Genomic DNA, 22,879 nt, shown 5'->3' on the forward strand with positions numbered 1-22,879 from the left:
CTTTCACTGAAGATGAACTTGAGCCTACTAATGTGTTCTGGATACAGGTGTCACGAAATAAGTGGATATTTTTATCTTTGAAAACAACTTTGTCATGTCAAGCTCACTTTCTGATTTGTCTCTGAATTCCAGGTGGTCAGGATATTTTTATTTTACCTTCAAAATATGATGACAAGAGAAGCATGAAATTGCAACCCTTCTGAAATACCCTTTGTTGAACTGGGATTAACATCTAGATACCAAACTTGTGTGACATGGGTTGGGTTGCTGCTAAGTGCCTTGCCAAATTGCCTTAATAATTTGTTTACTCTTGTAATCTTTGAGGATAATATCATTTGATACAATTATTCATCAAGGCAATATTTCTAGTAATTTCTTAATGGAATGACTGAGAAGTTGAATATAATTTTAACTTTTAGAATTAATTCCTAGGAACTTTATCTTTTATAATAGAAGTAGTTTGGGAAAATGGTTATTTAGCACTGGCCCTTTATGTTTTCTCCTTTCTTAATACAGTTTTGTAACTCTATACTTCGTATGCATACAATTCTTGTGATTGAATGTTCCTTTATTTGCTACAGAATGTAATTATATATACATTCCACACCATTCGTAAACTTCAGTGAGCACATAATGTGTTTTGCTGGATTTCATTTCCACTCTTAGTGACTGTAATTTGGATGTAATAATAATAACAGTAGTATAAAAGAAAACTTGAGTTGCATAACACTGTATTAACTGTAGTCTGTTGACTCTTTTGCAGGAGTTTCTTCTTCAGGTGCTGCTGTTTTGGACAGTCAAGGATATGAAGCTGTTTTGACGGTAGAAGCTAGTGATGAACCACATGGAGTATTAAATTTTGCTTCTCCATCCAGGGTAGTTTTACTTCCAGAAGAAAACAAAACAGTTCAGCTTTTTGTTAACAGAGAATTTGGATCTCTAGGTTTGTATAGCAGCTCTAAGGGAAATAAAGTTTTGTTTTCAAAATCATTAGACAAATGAAAGGTGTGAAAGGGAGGCTGGAAATTTTGAAGAACCTTGTGTACGGTTCATATTCTCAGAACTTCTTTGAGCCTGCACAGTGGATTTTTTAGGTGGGGCACAGCGTGCATGGAACTGGCCCCACCCTTTAACTCCTAAGGTTCATCTGCCAGGGCCTGAATGGTGACAGCAAATACCTCAGGACGTAGGTTTGATTAGAGTATCCTTCTCGTAGCTGGATGTCCTTACAGGGCTAAGCGACCTCCATCTGCCCGGGTTTGGAGTTAGAGTTGTCCTTCTCCTAGGATGGTTGCCAGAGGGCTGGCGAGCCCATCCTGACCGTGGACCCTTCAGCTGAGGCCTGTCTGGCATGGGAGATCCTACCAGAGGCACAAACCACCTCCAGCATAGCTCTCAACCTCATGAGGGCACGCAAGCTTCTCCCCCACAACAAGGGGGTGTCCCCAGAGAAGTCAGAACTTCTAGGCCTCTTAGTACAGCATTGAAAATGAGGTTTTAGTTAAAACTGGAGCCATAGCCTTCAATTTTGCAGCAAGGAGTCTGTTAGGACACATGACGTAGCTAATTGGCTATTAGGGTTGTACCTTTATGCCTGACGAATATGTCTTGAAGTGTTAGTCTGTCCAGAAGAAATTAAAAACATGAGAAAAGGAGCTTGAACAGAATGATCATTCTCACATCATGGCCTCTAAACTTCCAGAATTTGACAGCTTAGAAATGTTCTATGGAAAAAGTTGCATTCATCACCCTGAATTCAGTTTATTTCTCCCCTGAGAATTCTATATTATTTTTTAGATCAATTTGTCCTTTTAAAATCAAATTAAGTGGTATAAGCTTCCAGTATTCAGTCATGTGCTGTGTGCAAAAATATCTTCTTGTGTTTGTTGCCTGAGGATTTTAACTTCTATGGAGATGTAATGTGTGTAATCACTACCTTTTTTTGGTTTTAGACTATATTTAGATCTCAGTGGTATCTCTCTCCGTTTCTTTTTTTCTGTTTTGAAGTGAAATGACCATTTTAAACAAATATTCAAGATCTGAACACTCCAAAGAATTGTAGAGACGTTTTAATGACATTTCTGTTTTCCCATTTCTTTTTTAATATCAATCAGTATCGAAGTTAACTTTTGAACACTACTCAGGAAACAAATATTTTATTCTACACATTCATAGTAAATGTAAAAACTCTAAATTAAATTCATCATTATTTGTTAAAACTAAGATTCTTTTACATGTTATGTTTTATTTCATAAAGATTAGCTTTGAATGTCTTCTTTTTGTCTCTAGGATCACTTTCTAAATTTTCCCTTTTTGCCTTAGTAAAACTTATCAGTGTGTCCCCTAATTTTTACTCTTTATTCATGTCTATATCAGTCTTTCTGGGCAGGAAAGTCGATTTAGCACTGGTTTTGGAGGCTTTCTTGTATATAAGTTTTTCCTGAAACATTCTACTTTCCCTTGGCACCAAACCTTCTATTAATAATACATTAGATGTCCCAGGTAGTACTTCAGCAATGTAGTATTTTCAGTCCACAGCACCACAAATACCTGAATCCATTTTGTCTTAATGCTTTCAGAGTCTTGCATTTTTGGACAAATCATCAAAGGCTGTACTGAAAGCGTGTTAAAGGCAATAATGAAATTTTATTGGCTCCAGATTACTCTTTTAATTGTTCTGGTTCTCAGTTAGACTTTTCATTTTGTCAATGAGCATTTGATTTCTTTCCTATGTAAGAATTGAGAAAAGTGGGGGTTTTTGGTCATATTTTGAACAGGTGCTATCAATGTTACATATGCCACAGTTCCAGGATTGGTCACATTGAGTAATCAGACAGAGGGGACCTTGGCTGAACCAGGAGCTGATTATATAGCTGTTTCAGACTCACTGATTTTGGAAGAAGGAGAAACATCAGCTGCCATAAGTGTTACTATTCTAGAGGTAAATTCTATACCCTCTCACTCTGTTCAGAGAAAAGGAAGCTTGCAACCTTTATATGATTTGAAGCTGTAGATTTTACTGTCATTTAGAAAGACTGTTTTTGTCTTAATAGTAAAATCACATAAGGACAAATAACAGAAAACAGTGCTATCTATTGTTAAATGAAGTTTACTTCTCTCATTAAGACCAGCTGCAATTCATTTCTTGTTACAGGCCCTTACTTTATCGGTGTTTGGAATTCATGCCTTTAAAATGGGGCAGAAATTTACTCATGTCTATTTCAGTGTCTCCACAGTCTTTTCTATTAAATAAAATGTCTTACTTCATAATTCATTCAAGATAATACATTCTGTATAAAAGTGTTCCAGGAGTACATTGCAGTAATGTAAAGACTTGTAGTGTGTTGCTTTTTGGCAATTTCTCTGACTGTTTCTTAAGGAAAATGAAAAGAGGATGTGCTGGATTTGTGTTTTGTAGGATGATGTGCCAGAAGTGCAAGAATTCTTCTTGGTTAATTTAACTTCAGTGGAACTTATCATGAACCACTCAACTTCAGCCCTACCTAGGCTGGGTAAAACAACTTATACAAAATTATGTTTAATTTTATTTTTATATCAGTTGCAATCATAGTCTGGCATGTTCTCATTATTTCACTTACTTATCAGCTATACTAATATATGACAAAGTAGTCTGCAAGAAACATTATAGAACATAAAACATAATAATTATTACACTGGCTTCTTACATTTAAATCCCTGTAAAAAAATACAAGGCGATTTTCATAGAGGACTTAGTAATTAGCAGTTGGAGAGCACAGTTATCTCAAAAATTTTATTGGCAGTGTGTTATTGTGTTTTTAATTTCCAAGTAAACAATGGAAACAAATGTGTCCTTTAATTTCCTTCATGTGCTTCCTTTGTTCACTCTTTCAAAAGCAGCTTTTTATTACTCCCTTATCAGATATACTTTTATGAGTTATATTCTCTGATGTTCTCACTCTTCAATAACTTCATTTGTTGTTTGCTTAGTTAGGTTCTCATTCTGCTTCTGAGTTCAGTAGCATAGCTGCTGTTGCCTTTAAAAGCAGTTGGGTTATCCTGTGGTACTAGAGACTAATTTTTCTGATTATTTCTAATATCTTCTATGACTCTTTTCCCCTTTCTTTGCATGCGTATTGAAGTGACAGAGTTAATTCGTTACAGACTGAAAGGTAACTTGCAGTGTTGATTGCTGGTTTGTAAACACTGAGCTGTGATTCGTTGAGTCTAAACTTTAAAACATAGAGAGAGTAACATTAAAGTAAAAAGAATTTTCTGAACTAAATTGTGCTGGGTGCTACATTGTCTCACCATCTGTCAGAAGAGCTTGGCAGTATGTAGTAAGAACAGATTTTCTTTAAGCCATTCTAAATTATCTTGCCCGTGACCATTTTCTTCTTCAGATTTTGGAAATGGAAAATTGTGTATTTCTCCAACAAAATAAAGGAAATAAAGAAGGAAATAAAGAAGTGTTAATGTTATTCTTGAAAATAATGAAAATGGAATTTATAGTTTTTTCACATTTGTCCTTCTCTTCCATTTTAGATGTGGAAGGTTTATCTTCTCAAATTATTATTGATGCTAATGATGGAGTAAGTGGAATAATTGAATGGGAAAGCATCAAGTAAGTCTTGTCTCCTTGAAGAACTCAGTTGCGCAATTATTTTCATTTTCAGTTAACAGTAAAACTCCTGTTAACAATGGGGTCACATCTTTGAGATAGCAACATATCATTCAGTTCAGTAGAACTGGAAAGTCTAAAATAATTCCCAGACTGGAATTCAGCATTTACAGTGTGTTTACTCAGAAATCTTGTGCTACCATGCAGTTATTTTAATTACTGGGGGTTTTATTGTGAACTTCCATCACTCCCACAACCTCCAGCCAGTGTTCCAGCCTCTGCATCCCTATAAGCATACATACTGGCATCTCCCAGATCTTTTCCTCTGATTCCAGGAGCTATAATCATAGACAGGCTTAATCTGCCACTAGTAAGCAGAAAAAAGGACAACATCTATAGCTTAAGTCCATTTATATAAGAAACAAAGGTAAAAAGGTTGCATTAAACAGTGGTAATGATGCTGATACTGTAATGGTGCCTTTTTGTTATAAAGCAGAGGGGATGATTTGGAGTGAAAATGTAATTGTCTACCACATTATTCAGAACACGCTCAGTGAGCATTGTCTTCATTTTTGTTGTAGTTTTGAAGTTTATGAATCTCACGGGAATCTGACAATAATGGCATACCGAAACAAAGGATCTTATGGCAATGTGTCTGTATTTTTTTATGCCCAAAATTTGGAGGCACAGCTGGGTTTGGATTTTAATGTGACCCCAAGGGTAAGAAGCAAATTCTAAATCTAGTAGTCTTCATTCCTTCAGCTTCCTCAAAAGAATGTCCTCTTATTTATTCTACAGAATGATCACTAATAAATACAGCTAGATTTTTCAGCTTGTTTCAGTTGCTTTGATCATCTGAATAGAACAAGATAGAATTAGTCATCTTACTTCGTTTTTCTTTTTAGTACTAAAGCATTTTTAAATATAAATCACATTGTAAATTTTCAAATATCTATCTCAAACACAGTTTTGCTTAGTCAAGAGCATGTAAGATTTCATGTAAGTTTTAGTATTTTTTGCAACAGAACTTTCAAAATCAGTTGCTCTTGCTTGCCCTCACTCTGCAGTATGCTGAACTATTTTGCTTCTATTTCAATCAGCTTCTAAAGGACATAGAAATTAGAGCTCTTCTTGTATCCTCTTTTCTTCCTAGTCAAGTCAATTCTGCTTTACCTTAGTTTAAAATTTCTCTGTGTATTAACAGCTTTTGAGTATTCAATGCTTTCTGTGCTTCAATGCTAGACTCTTTTCTTTGCTGATGGAGAAAGGAATAAATCTGTTGTTGTTACGATTTTTGATGATGATATTCCTGAAGGTGTGGAAAAGTTCCAGTTAATTCTAACAAATCCTTCTCTGGGCCTGGAATTAGGGAAGAGCACAACAGGTAAAACGTGGTTTTGATGTTCTCATTCTTCAGAATTGTATGGCAGTCATTTTAATACCATTCTCCTGAATAATCGTAGTTCAGAGAACACCATTGGCCTGTGATAGTAGATCATTAATCTCCCTTGGAAAGTTCTTAAAAATCCCTGTGAAATGTGGAAAATTAACCAAATAAGGAATAAAAGAGATCAAATGTGCAAAAGTGAACTCTTTAATAAGAGAGTCCACATACTTCCTTTCTAGAAATCTTCCTAGATAAGGCAAAATACTTACGTACTCTCTTCAAGTAAGACCAACATTATACATACCTTAAAGGAAGAATGGATTGATGTATATATGTATGTATATGTGTACTATTTTACTATGTTAATTAAAAACTATTTCCATTATTTATTTTTCAAAAGCCACAATTACTATATTTGCCAATGATGATGGACACGGAGTTTTGTCGTTCAATAACAGTGATCACTTCTTCCTAAGAGAGCAAACAGCTCTCCATCTGATGGAAAGCATTGCAGTATTAAATATTATTAGAGAACCTCCTCAGGGGATATTTGGAACTGTGACTGTTCAATATCTTGTAAGTGAAATTAATTCTTCAGAGCCATCAGTGGATTTGACCCCTTCCCAAGGATACATTGTGCTGGAAGAGGGAGTCAGATTCAAGGTAATATGACAGTTATTATCAAAGAAGTGAAGAAAGTTATTTCAAAATTTTTGGAAGGGTTTCAGTAATGTCTGTGGTTTTTTCATGTATTAATTTTTTTTTCTGATGTTTTCCTTCATTCTCAAAGCAAATTAAGTCATGGGAACAGGTGTGCATAAAAATTAAAGGTGCTTTTCTGTAGATACTACTCTCTTTGTAATAGGTCAAGTAAAGTGAAAAAATACAATGGGTATGTAATATTTATGTAGGCATAGGATCATTTATTTGTAAGTAATTAGCATATAACTGAAACACAAACTTGAACATGAAATAATTATTTACAAGTGTAAATAGTTAAGGTTAGAGGTAGAAATACCATTCTGTTGTGTGGCCTGAACTGAACAAAGTACACTGCAGCAATGGCAAAAGATGAACAGGTCTCTGAGTCTTACAAATTGAAAACTACTTATTTTTTCAGAAGTTTAAGCTCACTGCCTCTGAACTCTCCCCACAAGAATGTCAGCAAGAAAGTGAGCTAGTTTAAGTGCGTGAGATCCTGACCCTTCTGAGGTTTAATGGTGGTGTGGTGTTTATGTTATGTTACGTTACGTTATGTTACGTTATGTTATTTTTTTCAGGGAATCTAGGGTCAGTAACAGGTTATTATGGTTAGTGAAGTAGAATCTCGAACAAACCTTGCTGGAAACTGGTTTTCAATTTCTGAACCTGAAATGCATTTGGAACCTCATTGATGACCAGCTTAGCAGATCTGTGGGAAGTAAAAGATTTCTTAGTACAGTCTCTAGATATAGTTCTTAGCCTAAGAGTAAGGAGAATGGGAAAATAAAACAAAAAAGTGGATGTGCTTGTGTAAATATTGTGACAATGGAGGTGACTAGAGGGATGACTGCAGAACCTGAGCCTGAACTGTCTGTTCCTGCCTCACTCCAATTTCAAGAGCTGCTGTTGTGCTGCTCTGCTGTCTAGAGCCACACAGGGAAAGGACAGAAACACCAGCGGGGTCTGACTAGTGTTGCATCATTGTTAGCTGTCAAGTGTCAGCAGCTTTCTGTGCTTATTTTCTTGTCAGAGTCTGCATATTTCTGCAATCCTGGATGAAGAACCAGAAATGGATGAGCACTTTATTGTCACCCTGTTCAATCCAACTGGAGGAGCCAGACTAGGCACCAGAGTGCAAACTATGATTACGATATTACAGAACCAGGCCCCACTGGGGCTTTTCAGCATCTACCCAGTTACAAATAGGTAATAAACTCTGATTTAGTTAGAAAGAGGGTTTTCATATTCTGTAGGGGTACTATCTCCTTACTGTTTTAATTTTAAATAATCCCCTCAAAGAAATTCATCAATCTAGTTGTAAAATGTATAGTTTTGAAAAGTACTCTACCTATCAAATATTATTATTGCTATACAGAAGAAAGGAAGAACACTTTATTTATCATTAGAAATGTTGATTTCTCTATGAATTTTTTCATTAGTCCCTGAACATTCCATTGATAATGATCCATAATAAGAGTTCCAAACTTTAGATCAGTGCCCAGGGAATCATATATTTTATAATGTAATTCTTTTTAACTTGTGTAAGATACACTCTTAGGGCTGGTTTTCAGGACCAAATGAGCCATATTACCTGGGCAAGCTAGAGAAATGGACCTATGGGAGTCTCAAGAGGTTTAACAAAATCAAATGCAAGGTTCTGCACCTGGGTCAGGACAACCCCAAGTATCAATCCAGGCCAGGGATGAACAGATTGAGAGAAGCCATGCTGAGAAGGACTTGGGGTTGCTGGTTAATAAGAAGCTGGAATTGAGCCATCAGTGTGCACTTGCAGCCCAGAATCCCACTCAAATCATGGGCTGCATCAAAAGCAGTATGGGCAGCAGGTCAAGGCAGGCGATTCTGCCCCTCTGCTCCACTCTGATGAGACCTCACTGGGCATGCTGCATCCAGGTTCAGGATCCTCAGCACAGGAAGGACGTGGGCCTGTTGGAGCAAGTTCAGAGGAGGCCACCAAGATAATCAGAGGGATGCAGCACCTCTTATACAAGGAAAGGCTGAGAGAATAGGGTTTTTCCAGCCTGGAAAAGAGAAGGCTTCAGGGTCACATTATTGTGGCCTTCCAGTACCTAAAGGCTGCTGACAAGAAAGTTGGAGAAGGACTTTTTACAAGGGCATGTAGTGACAGGACAAGGGGGAATGGACTCAAACTAAAAGAGAGTAGATTTAGATTAAATGTTAGGAAGAAGTTCTTGATTGTGAGGATGGTGAAGCCCCATCCCTGGAAGTGTTCAAGGCCAGGCTGGATGACACTCTGAGCAACCTGATCAAGTGGAAAGTGTCCCTGCATGGATGTTGGAACTAAGTGATCTTTAAGGTCCCTTCCAACCCAGACCATTCTATGATGCCATGATATGGAATAATGTTTTGAAAAATCTTTCAGCTTTAACTGCATGATCGAAGTGTTGAATTTCAAGCTAGTTTAAGATTTTGTTGAATTCCTTATGATTTTACCAAGGTCTTGTGTTAAGAAACATTGGAGAACCTTAATCAATGTCAGTTCATCAGACAGCAAGACCAGTATTTTCTTTTTGTTGCATTCCTGAACTGGAATTGTGTTGTAAAAATATTACTTATATACTATAAAAGTAATAATCTTAAAAATTTATTTTCACAATTTTTACATTCAGGACAAATATCTTCACAGTTGAAGAAGCCAACACTACAGTTTATTTGAAAGTTTCACGGAGTAATGGGCTCAACGTGTCTGTGAGTGTTGAGTGGGAGACATTGTCGGATACAGCATTTGGCATCAGTACGTTCACTTTATTGAGACAATCTGTTGCTATTTGCAGAGTAGAGATAGTCAGAGACTAAGCAAAAATACAGCAGATGTAATTTTGGAATGTAAACCCACCTGTTCAGACTTGCTCACAATAATTAATATTTCTATGATACCAAAATTCATCAGATGAAAGAGCTTAGCTGCTTGAAAGTCAGCTTGTCATCAGCCACTGCTGCCAGAGTTTCTGTAGTCTGTATTGCTCTTCTTGTTGCTCGTATATTATCACTAGGCCTTAGATTTGCATTTTTGTATTTTTCTAATACAGCATAGAAGACATTATTTTCTGTAAGCATCAGATGACTTAGTCAGTTTAAGAATCTTAGTGCCTTGACTGCTTGTTCAGGATAAACACATTTTATAGTTTCTTTGTCACTTTTATTACTTCCTATCTAGCTGATTTTCTCACCACCTAAATTCCAAGTGGAGTCACTGTGAATCACACTTATATTGCTTATGCATCTTCCACATGTAATTGTAATATATGAGGAATGCATGTATTGCTTAACTCTCATTACAGCATCAGCACTATACCATTTCCATGGATTTGCATGCACTTTTACTGGCTCTTGAGAGACAGCTTCAATATTTCTAATATCAGAGCTGGTTTTGGCAAGTAAAATAAAGAAAATGACCTTGTAAAAGATGCCAAGAAAAAGTATTTTTTCTTTTACTGTGTTGTAGGGGGTAGTATCAGTGTCCTGTCTGTCTTGCAAAGCTTTGAGGAGCAGCCAGCAGCTCAGTGGTGTTTTTTTCCATCTGGAGAAGTCCTGTATGGTGTGCTTCTGCGTAGACCTCCAGCTGTGTTTTCTACTCTCTACCAGTGGAAGGGAGTTTTTGTTGCCATTGAGGTAAATGCTTGCTTACAAACACGAAGCATGCTACCTAATAAAAAATTTGAGTCTCAGTTCTGGGTTTTTTATTCCTCTCTCAGAATTTCAGTATGTGGAATCCTAAGAGCTGTGTGTCTTTCCAAATACGTGCCTCTCCCTACCTTGTGATTACTCATGGAGGAGCCAGTCAGGGAGCTGCCAACAGCAGTGTATATGCCTTCATGCCTGGATGCAGACTGTTGAAGGTATATCTGTTTTGCTTACAGAATCATGAAATAATGGGGTTGGGAAGAACTTTGGGAGACTTTCCACTCCAGCCATGTTTTAGGAAAAGCACTCTTGTGTTCAGCTAGTTTGGGATCTGAACACTCTGTATGACTTCAGTGATGTAAGTTACTGTCTCAGTTCTGTCCAGGACAGGATCAATTTTTGCAGTAGCTAGGACTGGGCATGGGCAGGACAGAGAGGTTATTTTATATCACCTCACATGTGGGGAAGGAGTCCTTCTATGTGTCAGGGTAGTGTGGTGACCTTTGCACGTTGCTGGGCATTTTCACCTGTGAATCATTCGCCTGGCTTGTACTGTCTGTTATTGTTACTGTTGCTGTTACTGTTCATTTTCTTATTTCATTGCTGTTTCCAGTAGATCGTTCTTATCTCATCCCATGATCTTTACCTTTTGTGGCTTTTAATTTTCCTCTCCATCCTGCCACAGGGAAAGAGGGAAGGGGCGGGTTGAGTGAGCAACAGTGTGGTTTGGAGTGTTTCAATGGGAACACTACATTGGGCAGTACCATTACTAAACCACAACATTACACCTAGTTGTCTACTCTGTTTTTATAGTTATATTTTGGAGATGGGATAAAATTACCTGGAAAGTGAAGAAAGAAATTGTGCAGAAGTCCTAGAGCAATTTCTGAAAGCTGTATAAGTCATATTAAGTTTGTAGATTGACACTACATATATAGACATATTTTTAAAATTGTATAAGTAACATAACGAGTTAATTTTTTGTACATTATATATAATTTTATATGTAATTTTCCAATTTTTTAAAAATAGGTGTGTATATGTGTGAACTTGTTACTTGAAGTGACTTACAAATACCATTTTTTCCATATTTTCCTTGTAGATACAGACTCTTTCTATTTTGGATGCCAGACATGTCAAACATTTTGCTGTGGATGAAGAAGACTATTTGATTTTTGTGAATGCCACCACCAATTTCAGTTCCATCCAGGTTAGAATACACTTGTCTTTCTTGGCTTTGATGTGGGTAGTTTGGTTAGTTTTGAGTTTAAAATTTAAAAAAAAAGTAAATACATGTTTCTGAAAATTGACTTATGTATGAATTACAGATTTATAAAACCTAAAGTTCTAGTCTTGTTTAAATGCAACAACACTCCTTACTTTAGCTTGTTATTTATACTCATTTTGATTTTATTGCTAATGTTATTTCTGTTTTGAAATCTGTGATGTTAGACACCTATGAGAACAGAGATAGCTTCTGACCATAAACCTGGTTTATTTGAAGAACAAGCACAGGTGGTTACAGTAAAGTAGTTGCTTACCTAAATGTAGGATCTACTTTTGCAATGAGGACTTCAATTCTTTACAAGTCTTCCTGATTTTTTATCATGACATATAATTTCTCTTCTCTTGCTGCTAGTTATGAATATGTAATAGAAAATATTTAATCTTTCTCCAGGTTTTCCAGTGGAATAAAGATATGTTTGTGCTGCATCATCAGCTTCCAGTTTACAGAGCTCTGAACATTGCCTTGTTTCCTCGAGGAGGGATTATGTACCTAGTAGTTTCTTTGACCAATAGCAGCCAGAATGTACTCTTGTACCAATGGCTGAATAATGAGTTTAGGTATCTTCATCAGTTACCAGCAAAAGAAATCAAACATATGGAGGCCTGGACTTCTGGCTCTGATATCTATTTAATTATTGCAAAAGGTATTCAGCAGAAAACAAACACTTAGTTTTCTAAGTATATACTACTATTTGGTAGCAAAGGCATTTGGGGTGAAGGAATTTTGATAGGGATCAATATTTTACTGGGGAGTGGTAATTTGCTGATAAGCATCTTGTCAAAGCAATACGTGTTCTGTCCTTCAGAAAATAAAAGTATTGGGTTTGTTCTCAAATATTTGTCAAACTGATGAAATATTTTCCTAAGAACAGTAAGAAATAATAACTCCATTCATCTAGCTGCTTATTACACCTTTTCTAAGCTTTTCTGAGCTTTGTGATATGTGATCATTGTTCCACAAAGCACACGTGTTTTTTCATTACAAATATGACATTCTGGACATGGTTTTATGTATGCATTCCTATGCCTATTTGAAAGTTTATGTTGCAGTCCAGAGGTTTCTTTAGAGTTGACTGTTGTCTATTTTTAGTGTTCTTATATGTGAATGTGTGCAGAAAAGCCCTTAACTGAAATCACTGGATGAATCATCTGATGGAAATAAGTCATACTATGGAGTTACAACTGTAAAGGAAAATATGATCATTAGTCTCACTTTGTAATTAAAGCTGCCAATCTCTGCCTTTGAATGGCCAGTGGTGTGTGATTTATCTAACAGGCAGCAATATAATGTAAGTTTTGTGATTTTTCTCCTCTGTAGAATCTGGAAATTCTTCTGAAATTTTCATCTGGGAGACAGGGCAGTCTACCTTCAGACACTTCCAGACTCTTCCAGTCTGTGCTGTAAGAAACATCCATGTTTTCATGCCTCCTTCAGGTTTAGGTGAGATCTACCGTAATTGAAGAAATATATGTGCTCATTTTTTCATATTATTTGTCAGATTTTAAGAGGTACATTAACAATTTTGCTACCAAGGGCATTTCTGGCATTACAAGGAGTACTTTTAAGTATATCACTGAATATTTCCTTTTTTTCTCCTCCTTGCTCAATCTAGTTCACATTCTCCTCTCTGGTAAGGATGCAGCAGCACTGTATTCCTGGAACTCAGAAGCGAACCAGTTTTCCATGATGCTGGAAGCCCCATATGCAGATCATATCACTTCAGCTACTGCAAGGTCTCTGAACTCCAGCAAGACCTTGATTGTTCTTTCTGTGGAGTCCATCTCCCAGATTTATGAGCTGACCACTATCTCCAACCAATCAGATTTTATACCTAGGTAGGTTTTTGTTTCATGAAACTTTCTCTCAGCTCTTGCATTCCTTTTTCTGTGATACTGCTTTTGCTACAGTGGAGAGTATTATAGACTTCTGTGTATGTTCTGCTTGTTAACACTAAAGAGGATTTGTCACAGGTAGCTTTAGGATACCTGAAGTCAAACTCTTCACAACTGGCCTTAAACAACAGAAAGGAAAAAGTTGCAATTATGCCTTGAGGGTATTAAAGCTTTTATTTAGGCTAAATTAAATCACTTTAATAGGTAATTCCTGTAATTCTATATTCTGTTGTAATTAAAAACAAACAAAACATTTACCACACAACCTTTTAATCCCAATTACTTACTGAGGAATGCAAGCAATAATTTCAGCTTCAAAAATGCTCCTTAAATTTACAGTAGTGCTTTTAAAATTCCTTAGTTAGCTATCCTCAGTTTATAGTTACTTGATGTGTTTGTTTTTATGGTAGTTCAGGTGAATTGATATTTGAGCCTGGGGACCTGGAAGCTGTGATAGCAGTCAATATCCTGGATGATATCATTCCAGAGGAAGAAGAATGCTTTAAAGTGTGGCTGAAAAACCCTAAGGGAGGTGCAGAGATTGGTGTTCACAGTTTTGTTAACATAATTATTCCTTCCAATGACAATGCCTATGGAGTCATTGCATTTGCTCAGGTAAAACTTATAAGGTAAATCATTAAAATATGTGCCCATCATTTCAGAATACTGAAATACAGACCGCAAATTAAGACATGTGATGGGTTGTTTTTTCTAATGTTGTGTAGCAAATTAAGTTAGAAGGTTTTTTGGTGTCCGTTTAGCATTGCTATTTGTTTAAATAGATGCAAGGTCAGAGGAACTCAGTTCCAGTCTGTCCCTATTTTGAGATTTTTGTGATCCACTTACATTTAGAATAACATATTACTTTGTCAGCTTAGTTTTGCAACAACCTAAAAATTCAGTTTTCAGATGGCATATGTAGTGTCATAGAGTCATTACTGATCGGTTAATCAAGGGAATTCCATAAAAATCTTTTTCCTGTAAAAAAGACACTAATTGATTTGTGCCACAGGATGAACAAATCTGGCCAAACAATATAATTTGGAAAAATATACAGGTATTATTTAGAGTGGTAATTTTAAAATAATCCAATATTATAGAAGTTATCTAAACAGATATATGTATTAAATGCACACTGAAGAAATAAAGCAAGAAGAATTGTTACTGAAATGTAACATTACTTCTGGACTTGTGTAAGTAGAGTGAATAACAATAAAGTTACAGCGGTAACAATACATCTGTCTTGAAGGTCTACATGTTTTTTATCTGCTTCAAATGATTTGGACATAAAATACTGTACTAAAAAAATAACACAAAACATTGGAGTTTAGGATAAAGAGGTCTGACATTTTTAATTCTTACGTCTGTGAAGGTTAGAACTGTTGAGTAATTCTAAAATTAAGACATATAAATTTAATCAGTAGACCTGTATTTAGTTGCTTAAGAGTAGGTTAACTTTTGATGCTCAGTATCTCTGACCCCCTTTTAATGCCCAGTTCCCTAAAGAAACTTTTCTTTGTAAGAATATAACATTTTGGCTCTGGTACTGTATGTTTTCCAGAATTCTTTATTTAAGCAAGTTGAAGAAATGGAACAGGACAGTTTAATCACCTTGAATATTGAACGTTTAATAGGAACATATGGAAGAATTACAGTAGAATGGGTCGCTAATGGGAGCATAAGTGATGTATTTCCAGCTTCAGGAATGGTATGGCAATAATATCACTGTGATTGCGGTAGCAGTGACTGTATTGTCTCTGACAATAGGTACAGATATACTGAGAGAGAGAAGGATTGTACAACATTGTACTATTGTCCCACTTTCCTATTAATTTCTGCTTCCTGGTCCTTTCCTGTGATTCTGGGAGTTTGCATTTCTGGCTGGCATATAATACCTCAGCATCACTCCTGCTCTTCTAGAAACTGATATTGCAATGCTGTCCAGACACTGGAAATGTGTATATGTAGTATCCTGTTCCCATCTTTTTTTTCCTGCTGTGAGATCCAGCTACTATGTCAAATCATTTGCATAGGTGGGAGTCTGGGAGCGTTTGCCTTTTTACCCCGATCTCAATACAACGGTGACCTTAAGTGGCCCAGAAGAATATGGCAAGTCCCAGTTTTCTCTGTTTCTGAGACTTTTTATATTTCCTACCACTAAAACCAAATGTTTCCAGCCAGCCAAAGCGCTTGGTATGACTTGGGACCAGGAGGAGCCAGGTTCTGTAAGTCAAAGCTCACCCCCTTGTGGCCATCTGTTGCAGACTCAAAGCCCTAAAAAACTTTAGAGAAAAATAAGAGGGAAAATGAGAGATGCCAAAACTGAAATTCTTAGAGTACTCCTCGAGTATTCCAGATGAATTCTTTATGATTTTGCTGCATAGGTTTACAGATGAGTTGGAAAGGTAAAGGTGTAATGCTGTTCACTGGAAATTTCTGTTTATCCTTCACAGTAGGTGTAACCTAAGTATTTATTGACATGTTTTCCTTTTTGAGAAAGACCTAGTCAAGTGTCTGACCCTTTGAGTTTAAAAATCAGAATATATATAGACAAAACATGTATCAATTATTTTATCTGAAGAAAAAAGTGTTGAGTAGACACTTCTTCAGTTGGCAGTGATTTTGACAGATGCGTTGTTCATCCTTCTATTGACATATATTTATGTAGTGGGTTGACCTTTGTCAATTGACAGACCCCCACCTCTCGTACTGCTTCATCTGAGCAGGATGGGGAGAAAAATAAGGTGGGAAAGCTTGAGATGAAGGCAGTTGAGTAAGAAAAGCAAAGCTGTTGTCCACCTGGAATTGTCCAAGGTTTTCAATACAGCCTCCCACAGACACCTCCTGAAGAAACTGGTGCATTATTCTGCACTCAGAGGGTGGTGGTAAATAGCTCCTTTTCAAACTGAGGACCTGCAAAAGCATGGTCCCTTGTGAATGAATATTGAGCCCAGTACTGTTGAATGTCTTCTTAAGTGATCTGGTGGGTAGGACCAAGTGTTCTCAGATGAAGTTTGCCAGTGATATGAAATGGAGTGAGGAAGTGGGCACTTTGGAAGGAAGTGCCACCGTGCTGGAAGACCTAGGTAGGCTGGAATATTCATCAGGAACAAGTGTAAGGCTTTGCATTTTGAAAAATATAGTCTGTGAGCGGAGCACCCACTGGGATCTACCTGGGTGCTCTGGTGAAAGGGACCTGGGGGTCCTGTTGGTCTTTAATAAGCTCAATATGACCTTATTAATAATTAATAAGATCAATATGTGAACACTGTGGCAATCCACCAGGATGTTTCTGGATGGCATCAACAAGGCCATCCCCAGCAGAGATAAAGAAGTCATTATCCCACTCTGCACTTGTTGGGCTACACCTGGAATACTATGTTCAGTTTTGGGGTTTTTCCACTATGAAAAATAGGTATGGAGACCATGGACAGTGTCTGGAGCTGGTCACAAATATGGCCAGAGGACTGGGAAGCCTGTAATATGAGGAAGGACTGAGAGAACTATTCAGTCTTGAGAAAAAAAGGCTAAGAGGAGACCTTATTGCCATGCTCCAGTATTTAAAGTTTGGCTACAAAGGAGATGTCCTTTTTAAAAGGTGTTACATTGAAAAGGCAAGGGATACAAGTTACTCTTGGGGAGATTCTAATTGGACATAAGTGGAAAATTTTTCATCATGAGAACAATCATCCATTTGCGTAATTCCCCCAGGGGGATTGTGGATTCCCAAACACTGACAATTTTAAGATTGAGCTGGACAGGGTGCTAGGCTGTCTTGTCTAGACTGTGCTACTGCTGAGAAAGTTTGAACTTGATGATCTTTGAGGTCTTTTGCAAACTTGTATTCTATGATTCTATAAAAGATATATATATGTGTGTATGTGTGTGTATTCGTTTTATAACTGACAGAGTTTTACAGAATAAAACAGTTCATGTAAAAACATTGAGGGTAAGTTTGACTTTTTTTCCCTTTCCCTCTAACACTCTAGATTACATTTTCAGAAGGTCAAGCTCTGTCCACAATCACCCTGACAATTCTTGCCGACAGTGTTGCAGAGCTTTCAGAGACTGTGGAAATCACACTCACCCACGTTACCACTATGGGTGTTGAAGATACCACAAAAGGAGCTGTCATTGATCCCAAGAGGGCAAGAGCTGTGCTTACCATTTTACCCAGTGACTCTCCGCATGGTGTGATTGAGTGGCATATAGAATCTCTCTTTGTTAAAACCACAGAGCCAGAAGGTAAATCTGCTTCTTGATTCTTAGGAAAGCATGTGTGTTTTTTTTTAAAGTCAGCATTATTGAAGCTATAACGTTGGTTGTATATATATAATACATGTATCATGTATCTATCTTGAAGTTTTGCATTAAAGTTGTGTAAACAGAAATAGTCCTTAAAATACATAACTGTGCTATTATGTTCCATACATTTTATGATGTATTTCACATATCAGCATTATCCAGCCATTGTTTAGAAGGTAAGTTATTTTTATCTTAGCATCTTGTGTTTCAAATCACAAATGCGTAAAATACTTCTGTTTATATAAAAACCTGAACTTGCCCATTTAATGAGATTAATATTTTGTTTAAAATAATTTGCATAGAAAGACTTTCTTCTAGAAGTGGCTCAAAAAGGAAAGCTTTTTGCTTTGTGGGATAAGGGAAGGAAGGAAACAGTAGGAATTAATTTCATTGCAATAGAAAAGTGAAAGAGTATTTTGCTGCTTGCCAGATGCATGCTTGATTGGGTTGTGTCAGTTTTCCTTCTAGGCATCAAGTGAAGTTGTGATCTTCCAGGCAGTTGGCCAGAGGAGAAGTGCTGTGATGCTCAGGCTCCTGCCCTCCCTTCTGGCCCAGGGAGCTCGGCAGCTGATGCTTTGTCATTCTCTTCAGCCTCTCTGCAGCTGCCTGATGGGCTATTCATACTTCTATAGCCCAACAGAAATTTCCTGACAATTTCATGTTCTGTCCATATTAACAAATGGCATATATGAAAAATACATTTTCTATCAGAGCATATTACCTCCTTACCACTTCTATCTTCAAATGACTTAGTGTAGGTAGGTTTTAGTGTCTGAAAGTATTGTGAAAGGTTTCTGTTGATTTCTTGCATACTCACATATTATAAACATTTATGCTTTGAAGTTAAGATTCAAGAAATGTGTTTAGCTTTTATTAGTTTCACAGGTGGCTTTTTCCAATCTTTAAGTGTTGTATTTTCTAATGAATTATATTCAGGTGATAACTGGAAAGTAATATTTAATTAACACAAGTAATAGAAACTGGTTTCAAGTTCAAAGTGTCAAGTTCTCCAGTCATAAACTGACCACTTTTAGCCAGCTGATATGTTTTGTCATTTATTGGAAAAAATGGCAAATCTGCTTTTCGAAATGAGAGTTGAGCCTGACTGATACTAGTCTGTCTCTTCAACATTGGAGTTAAGGAAATGTAAAATTTATAGCCAGAGTGACTGCCCTCGATGCTGCTTTTTGTGTTAGAATCAGTAGTGTTCACCTAGGCATGTAAGGCCAGGAAAAATATGAGATGGAAGTTTTGAAAGGTAACTGAAGTGTTGAAGTAATAATCTGTGTAACAAACATATAAAACTGTAAATTTTCTATATTTTATTTTTCCTCTAGATGCAGTTTTTAAATGCTTTCCTGATGTCTTGTGTTGTGTGTTCACACCACTTCTGTGTGCTCATTTGCCTGAGCTCTTGAATTACCCGGGTACTGCTATGTTGCTGAGCAGAAGTGAATTGGGCAAGCAGCTCCAGTAGTTAGGTGAGCTGAAAATCACGCAGGGCAAGGGTAAAAAGGAAGCTCTGTAGGGTTCCATCCTCTGCCTGGTTCTCTTTAACATCTTCATGAATGTCTTGGATGCAGAACTGAAAAGAATACTAAATAAGTTTGCTGACAACACTAAATTGGGAGGAAATGTTGACTCCCTGGAAGTCAGGGAGCCCCCAAAGAGAGACCTTAATAAATTAGAGAGATGGAGAATCACCAAGCATAGGAAGTTCAACAAGGAGAAGTGCTGGATTTTGCACCTGGATGGAACAACTGTGGTTGTGTGTATAGACTGGGAATGAGATGCTCTAAAACAGCACCATGGAAAGGAACCTAGGGGTCCTGGTGGATGACAAGTTGAACTGGCAGCCAGGAGGGCCAACTGTGTCTTGGAGGGCATCAGGCAAAGCATCACCAGCTGGGTGAAGGAGGGGATTGTTCTGCTCTGCTCTGCACTAGGGAGGCTCACCTTGAATATTGTGTGCAGTTTAGGGCAGTGCAATATAAGAAAGATACTTAGATATTTGAGATTGTCCAAAGGAGGACAATGAAGATGGTGAAGGAACTGGAGGGGAAGTCGTATGAGGAGTGGCCGAGGTGACTTGGTCTGTTCAGCCTGGAGAAGAGGAGGCTGAGGGGAGACCTCAGTGTGGTCTTCAACATCTTCACAAGGGTAACTGGAAGGGCAGGTACACATCTCTTCACTCTTGTAATCAGTGTCAGGACTTGAGGAAATGGCATGAATCAAGGGAGGTTTAGGTTGGATATTAGGAAGAGGTTCTTCACCCAGAGGGTATTTGGACACTGGAACAACCTCCCCAGGGAAGTGGTCACAGCACCAAGCCTGACAGAGTTCAAGAAGCATTTGTGCAATGATCTCAGCCCATGGTGTGATTCCTGGTGTGTCAAGGCACTGGACTGGAGTTGGACTCAATGATCTTGATGATCCCTTTCAACTCAACATATTCTATGATTCTAAAACAATAATTTCTTGATTTTTTCCCCCTCCTTTTTATAGGGCAAGTGAATTCCACTTCTCTTACTCTACAAATTCTTCGAGAACAAGGATTTGTCGGAGAGCTTGCAATTCATTTGAGCACTGCACCAAACTTTGAACTTCCTCTCTCCAACCGAGCAACTGAGAACGAGGATTATATACTGGAAAAGAAAACAGTCATTATGGCAGAGAATGCAGCAGCAACTTCTGTTGTAGTCACTATTTTGCCAGTGAGTAGCCTCATTAATAGCCTTAAAATGTTTTTTAAAGAAAGGGAAATGGTACTGATTTTGTACTAGAAATATATTCTTGCAGCCACCTCTCAAAACAACTTGTGTATTCACCATTGAAAATGAATAAAATTTTTTGGTTTGTTATAGTCCCAAGATTAACCTATAAAAATGGCAAAGAAAAATATTATAAATGCCTTAGGTGCTTTTTGTTTCGCTAACTTGTTGCAGGTTTATACAGAGGATTTATTCTACTTTACTTACTTCTCAACAGATTTGTTCTGTAGATCTGAAAATGTTATTTTTGACCAAATATATGTATATTATTTAAAAATATTAAGAATGGAGGTAATGCTTTTCAAATTATGTCTTACTTTCTGAGATCTAGCCAGATGTTTTCTAATTAACAGAAAAAAGAGACAGCTGGCACTACTTTCCACTGCTCTTGCCAATTTGGAGTCTCAGCAAAAGTAGTCTTCTTCACCTTTCATGTGGTATGAAGCAAGGCATTGGTTACATGGTCCCAAATGCTGAAAACTTTTGAATAGAAAGCAACCTACAAGTAGTAACCTTCCTGCATACATTATAACTTGGAGTGTTTTATTAATAAAGTTTGATTTTAAAATATTTTTTTCAGGACCATATTCCAGAATTACAGGAAGTATTTATAATCAATATTACTGATGTGCAGCTGGTTACTTCTTCATCTGGAGGTCAGCCAAGTGTGAAGAGGCTTGGGTTAGAAATAGCTGAAATAACAATTGAGGAAAATGATGATGCCAGAGGAATATTTAATTTTAATGTTACAAAGGTAAGTAAGTCTGAATGAAAAATATTTGAAGTAGCATTCCAGCGAGAGAGTCTGGGTTTTTTAGACCAGTTCTAAGAGTGTTCTGATAGGCTTTATGACACTATAGTGTTCTGGGTAAAATGGCCAGATACCAGTTAAACAATTCCTTATTAAGAGGTTCATCTTAAGTAATATACAGAATTTATTAGGAAGATGGCAGTGCTAAAACCAGTGTCATAGACAAGGACCTCAGAAGCTCATGTAATCCAGGCCTTTGGTCAAAGCAAGGTCAATGCTAAATCCAGAGCGTTTTACAAGTAATTATGTATTTATTTATTTATTTATTTATTTATTTTTAACTGCAAGTCAATTTGCAAAACAAACACAAAAAGTTTGCTGAGACACTCAGCAGTTTATTGTTGAATTTACAGGATATCACTGGAGCTGTTTCTGGTTATGAGGTGCCACCACCACAGAATGTACTGAAACTTCCAGTTGTTCGACAGGCTGGAAGGTTTGGGTCAGTAACTCTGTACTGGGAAGCCATTCATTCAACTGCCAGCTTTGAAGACTTTGCACCGTCATTTGGAAACCTTACATTTTCAGAGGGTCAGGTATGCATTTTCTGAAAGTTTAGCTGTCTCTGGGTTACCAGCTTAAGAGTTTCATGTGTGTTCTTCTACCAGAATTTGCATATTTTAATTTAAAATATTTTATTTATGGCCTTGTGTTTGTGAATGGTGCTCCCAGCTTCAGTTCTTGAACATGGAAAAACAGAATATTCATAAGCATTGACCAAGTAGGCTTGTATGCCTTTGATACCTGCACAAATGAGGACATAATTTATAATAAACCCTATTACACTGAAAATTTGTGACATAATCCATCTTCTCTGTAAATTCTCAGAATAAGCCTGTATGTTTTCTTAGCTGTATTCTACATATAGTTTTAAATTTCATGCTGCACCTGAGAATACTTAGTGTACACAAGGGATTTTGATTTCAAGTGAATATAACTGCTCTTCAGCAAATAGGATATACTTAGTGAGCAGAATTTTGACTGAAGTACAATATTGTCAACCTGCATTATCTAGTGAGTAGCAAAGCAGAGAAGTCTGCTGATTTTAGCATACAAGATTTACACTGATGGAATTAAAAACTACCCATGAGATTATGTCTTCTTTTTATAAATATAGGAGTATGAGAAGAAGAATGAACTGAAAAATGTCTGTTTAAATGCAATTTACCCTATTTTAAATTTTTTCAAACAATTCACAGAATATTATAAATGAAACTTTATTGCTTTTTTCTTTTTAACCTCTCTACAGGCTACAGGAGAAATAGAAATCACAATAATAGATGACAATGAAGTTGAATTCCTTGAGATTTTCAAGATTGCCCTGGTGAGAGTAACGGGTGGTGCAAGACTTGGAAATGACACCCTGGTAACTGTTGCTATTCCACCAAATGATTCTCCTGTTGGAGTATTTGGGTTTGAGGAGAAGAATGTGAGTTTAATTTGGATTGTACTCTTTTCTG

The 22,879-nt window shown here is 36.9% G+C and overlaps 1 protein-coding gene across 1 annotated transcript in view; it reads left to right on the forward strand.

Moving 5' to 3' along the window:
* Nucleotides 1–22,879, forward strand: part of ADGRV1 (adhesion G protein-coupled receptor V1) — a 273,128-nt gene that overhangs the window by 76,847 nt on the left and 173,402 nt on the right. Inside the window, exons 38-59 of the mRNA XM_071580491.1 lie at nt 764–943; nt 2,778–2,941; nt 3,419–3,512; nt 4,525–4,603; nt 5,182–5,320; nt 5,843–5,984; nt 6,388–6,650; nt 7,720–7,895; nt 9,338–9,462; nt 10,174–10,340; nt 10,424–10,567; nt 11,455–11,562; nt 12,031–12,283; nt 12,958–13,080; nt 13,253–13,475; nt 13,943–14,147; nt 15,094–15,240; nt 17,522–17,777; nt 20,343–20,551; nt 21,189–21,362; nt 21,773–21,955; nt 22,669–22,848. Coding sequence (XP_071436592.1) covers nt 764–943; nt 2,778–2,941; nt 3,419–3,512; nt 4,525–4,603; nt 5,182–5,320; nt 5,843–5,984; nt 6,388–6,650; nt 7,720–7,895; nt 9,338–9,462; nt 10,174–10,340; nt 10,424–10,567; nt 11,455–11,562; nt 12,031–12,283; nt 12,958–13,080; nt 13,253–13,475; nt 13,943–14,147; nt 15,094–15,240; nt 17,522–17,777; nt 20,343–20,551; nt 21,189–21,362; nt 21,773–21,955; nt 22,669–22,848 — 3,734 coding nt within the window. The remainder of the gene's footprint in view (nt 1–763; nt 944–2,777; nt 2,942–3,418; nt 3,513–4,524; nt 4,604–5,181; nt 5,321–5,842; nt 5,985–6,387; nt 6,651–7,719; nt 7,896–9,337; nt 9,463–10,173; nt 10,341–10,423; nt 10,568–11,454; nt 11,563–12,030; nt 12,284–12,957; nt 13,081–13,252; nt 13,476–13,942; nt 14,148–15,093; nt 15,241–17,521; nt 17,778–20,342; nt 20,552–21,188; nt 21,363–21,772; nt 21,956–22,668; nt 22,849–22,879) is intronic.

The sequence above is a fragment of the Pithys albifrons genome, chromosome Z, assembly GCF_047495875.1.
Source record: "Pithys albifrons albifrons isolate INPA30051 chromosome Z, PitAlb_v1, whole genome shotgun sequence".
Lineage (NCBI taxonomy): Eukaryota > Metazoa > Chordata > Aves > Passeriformes > Thamnophilidae > Pithys > Pithys albifrons.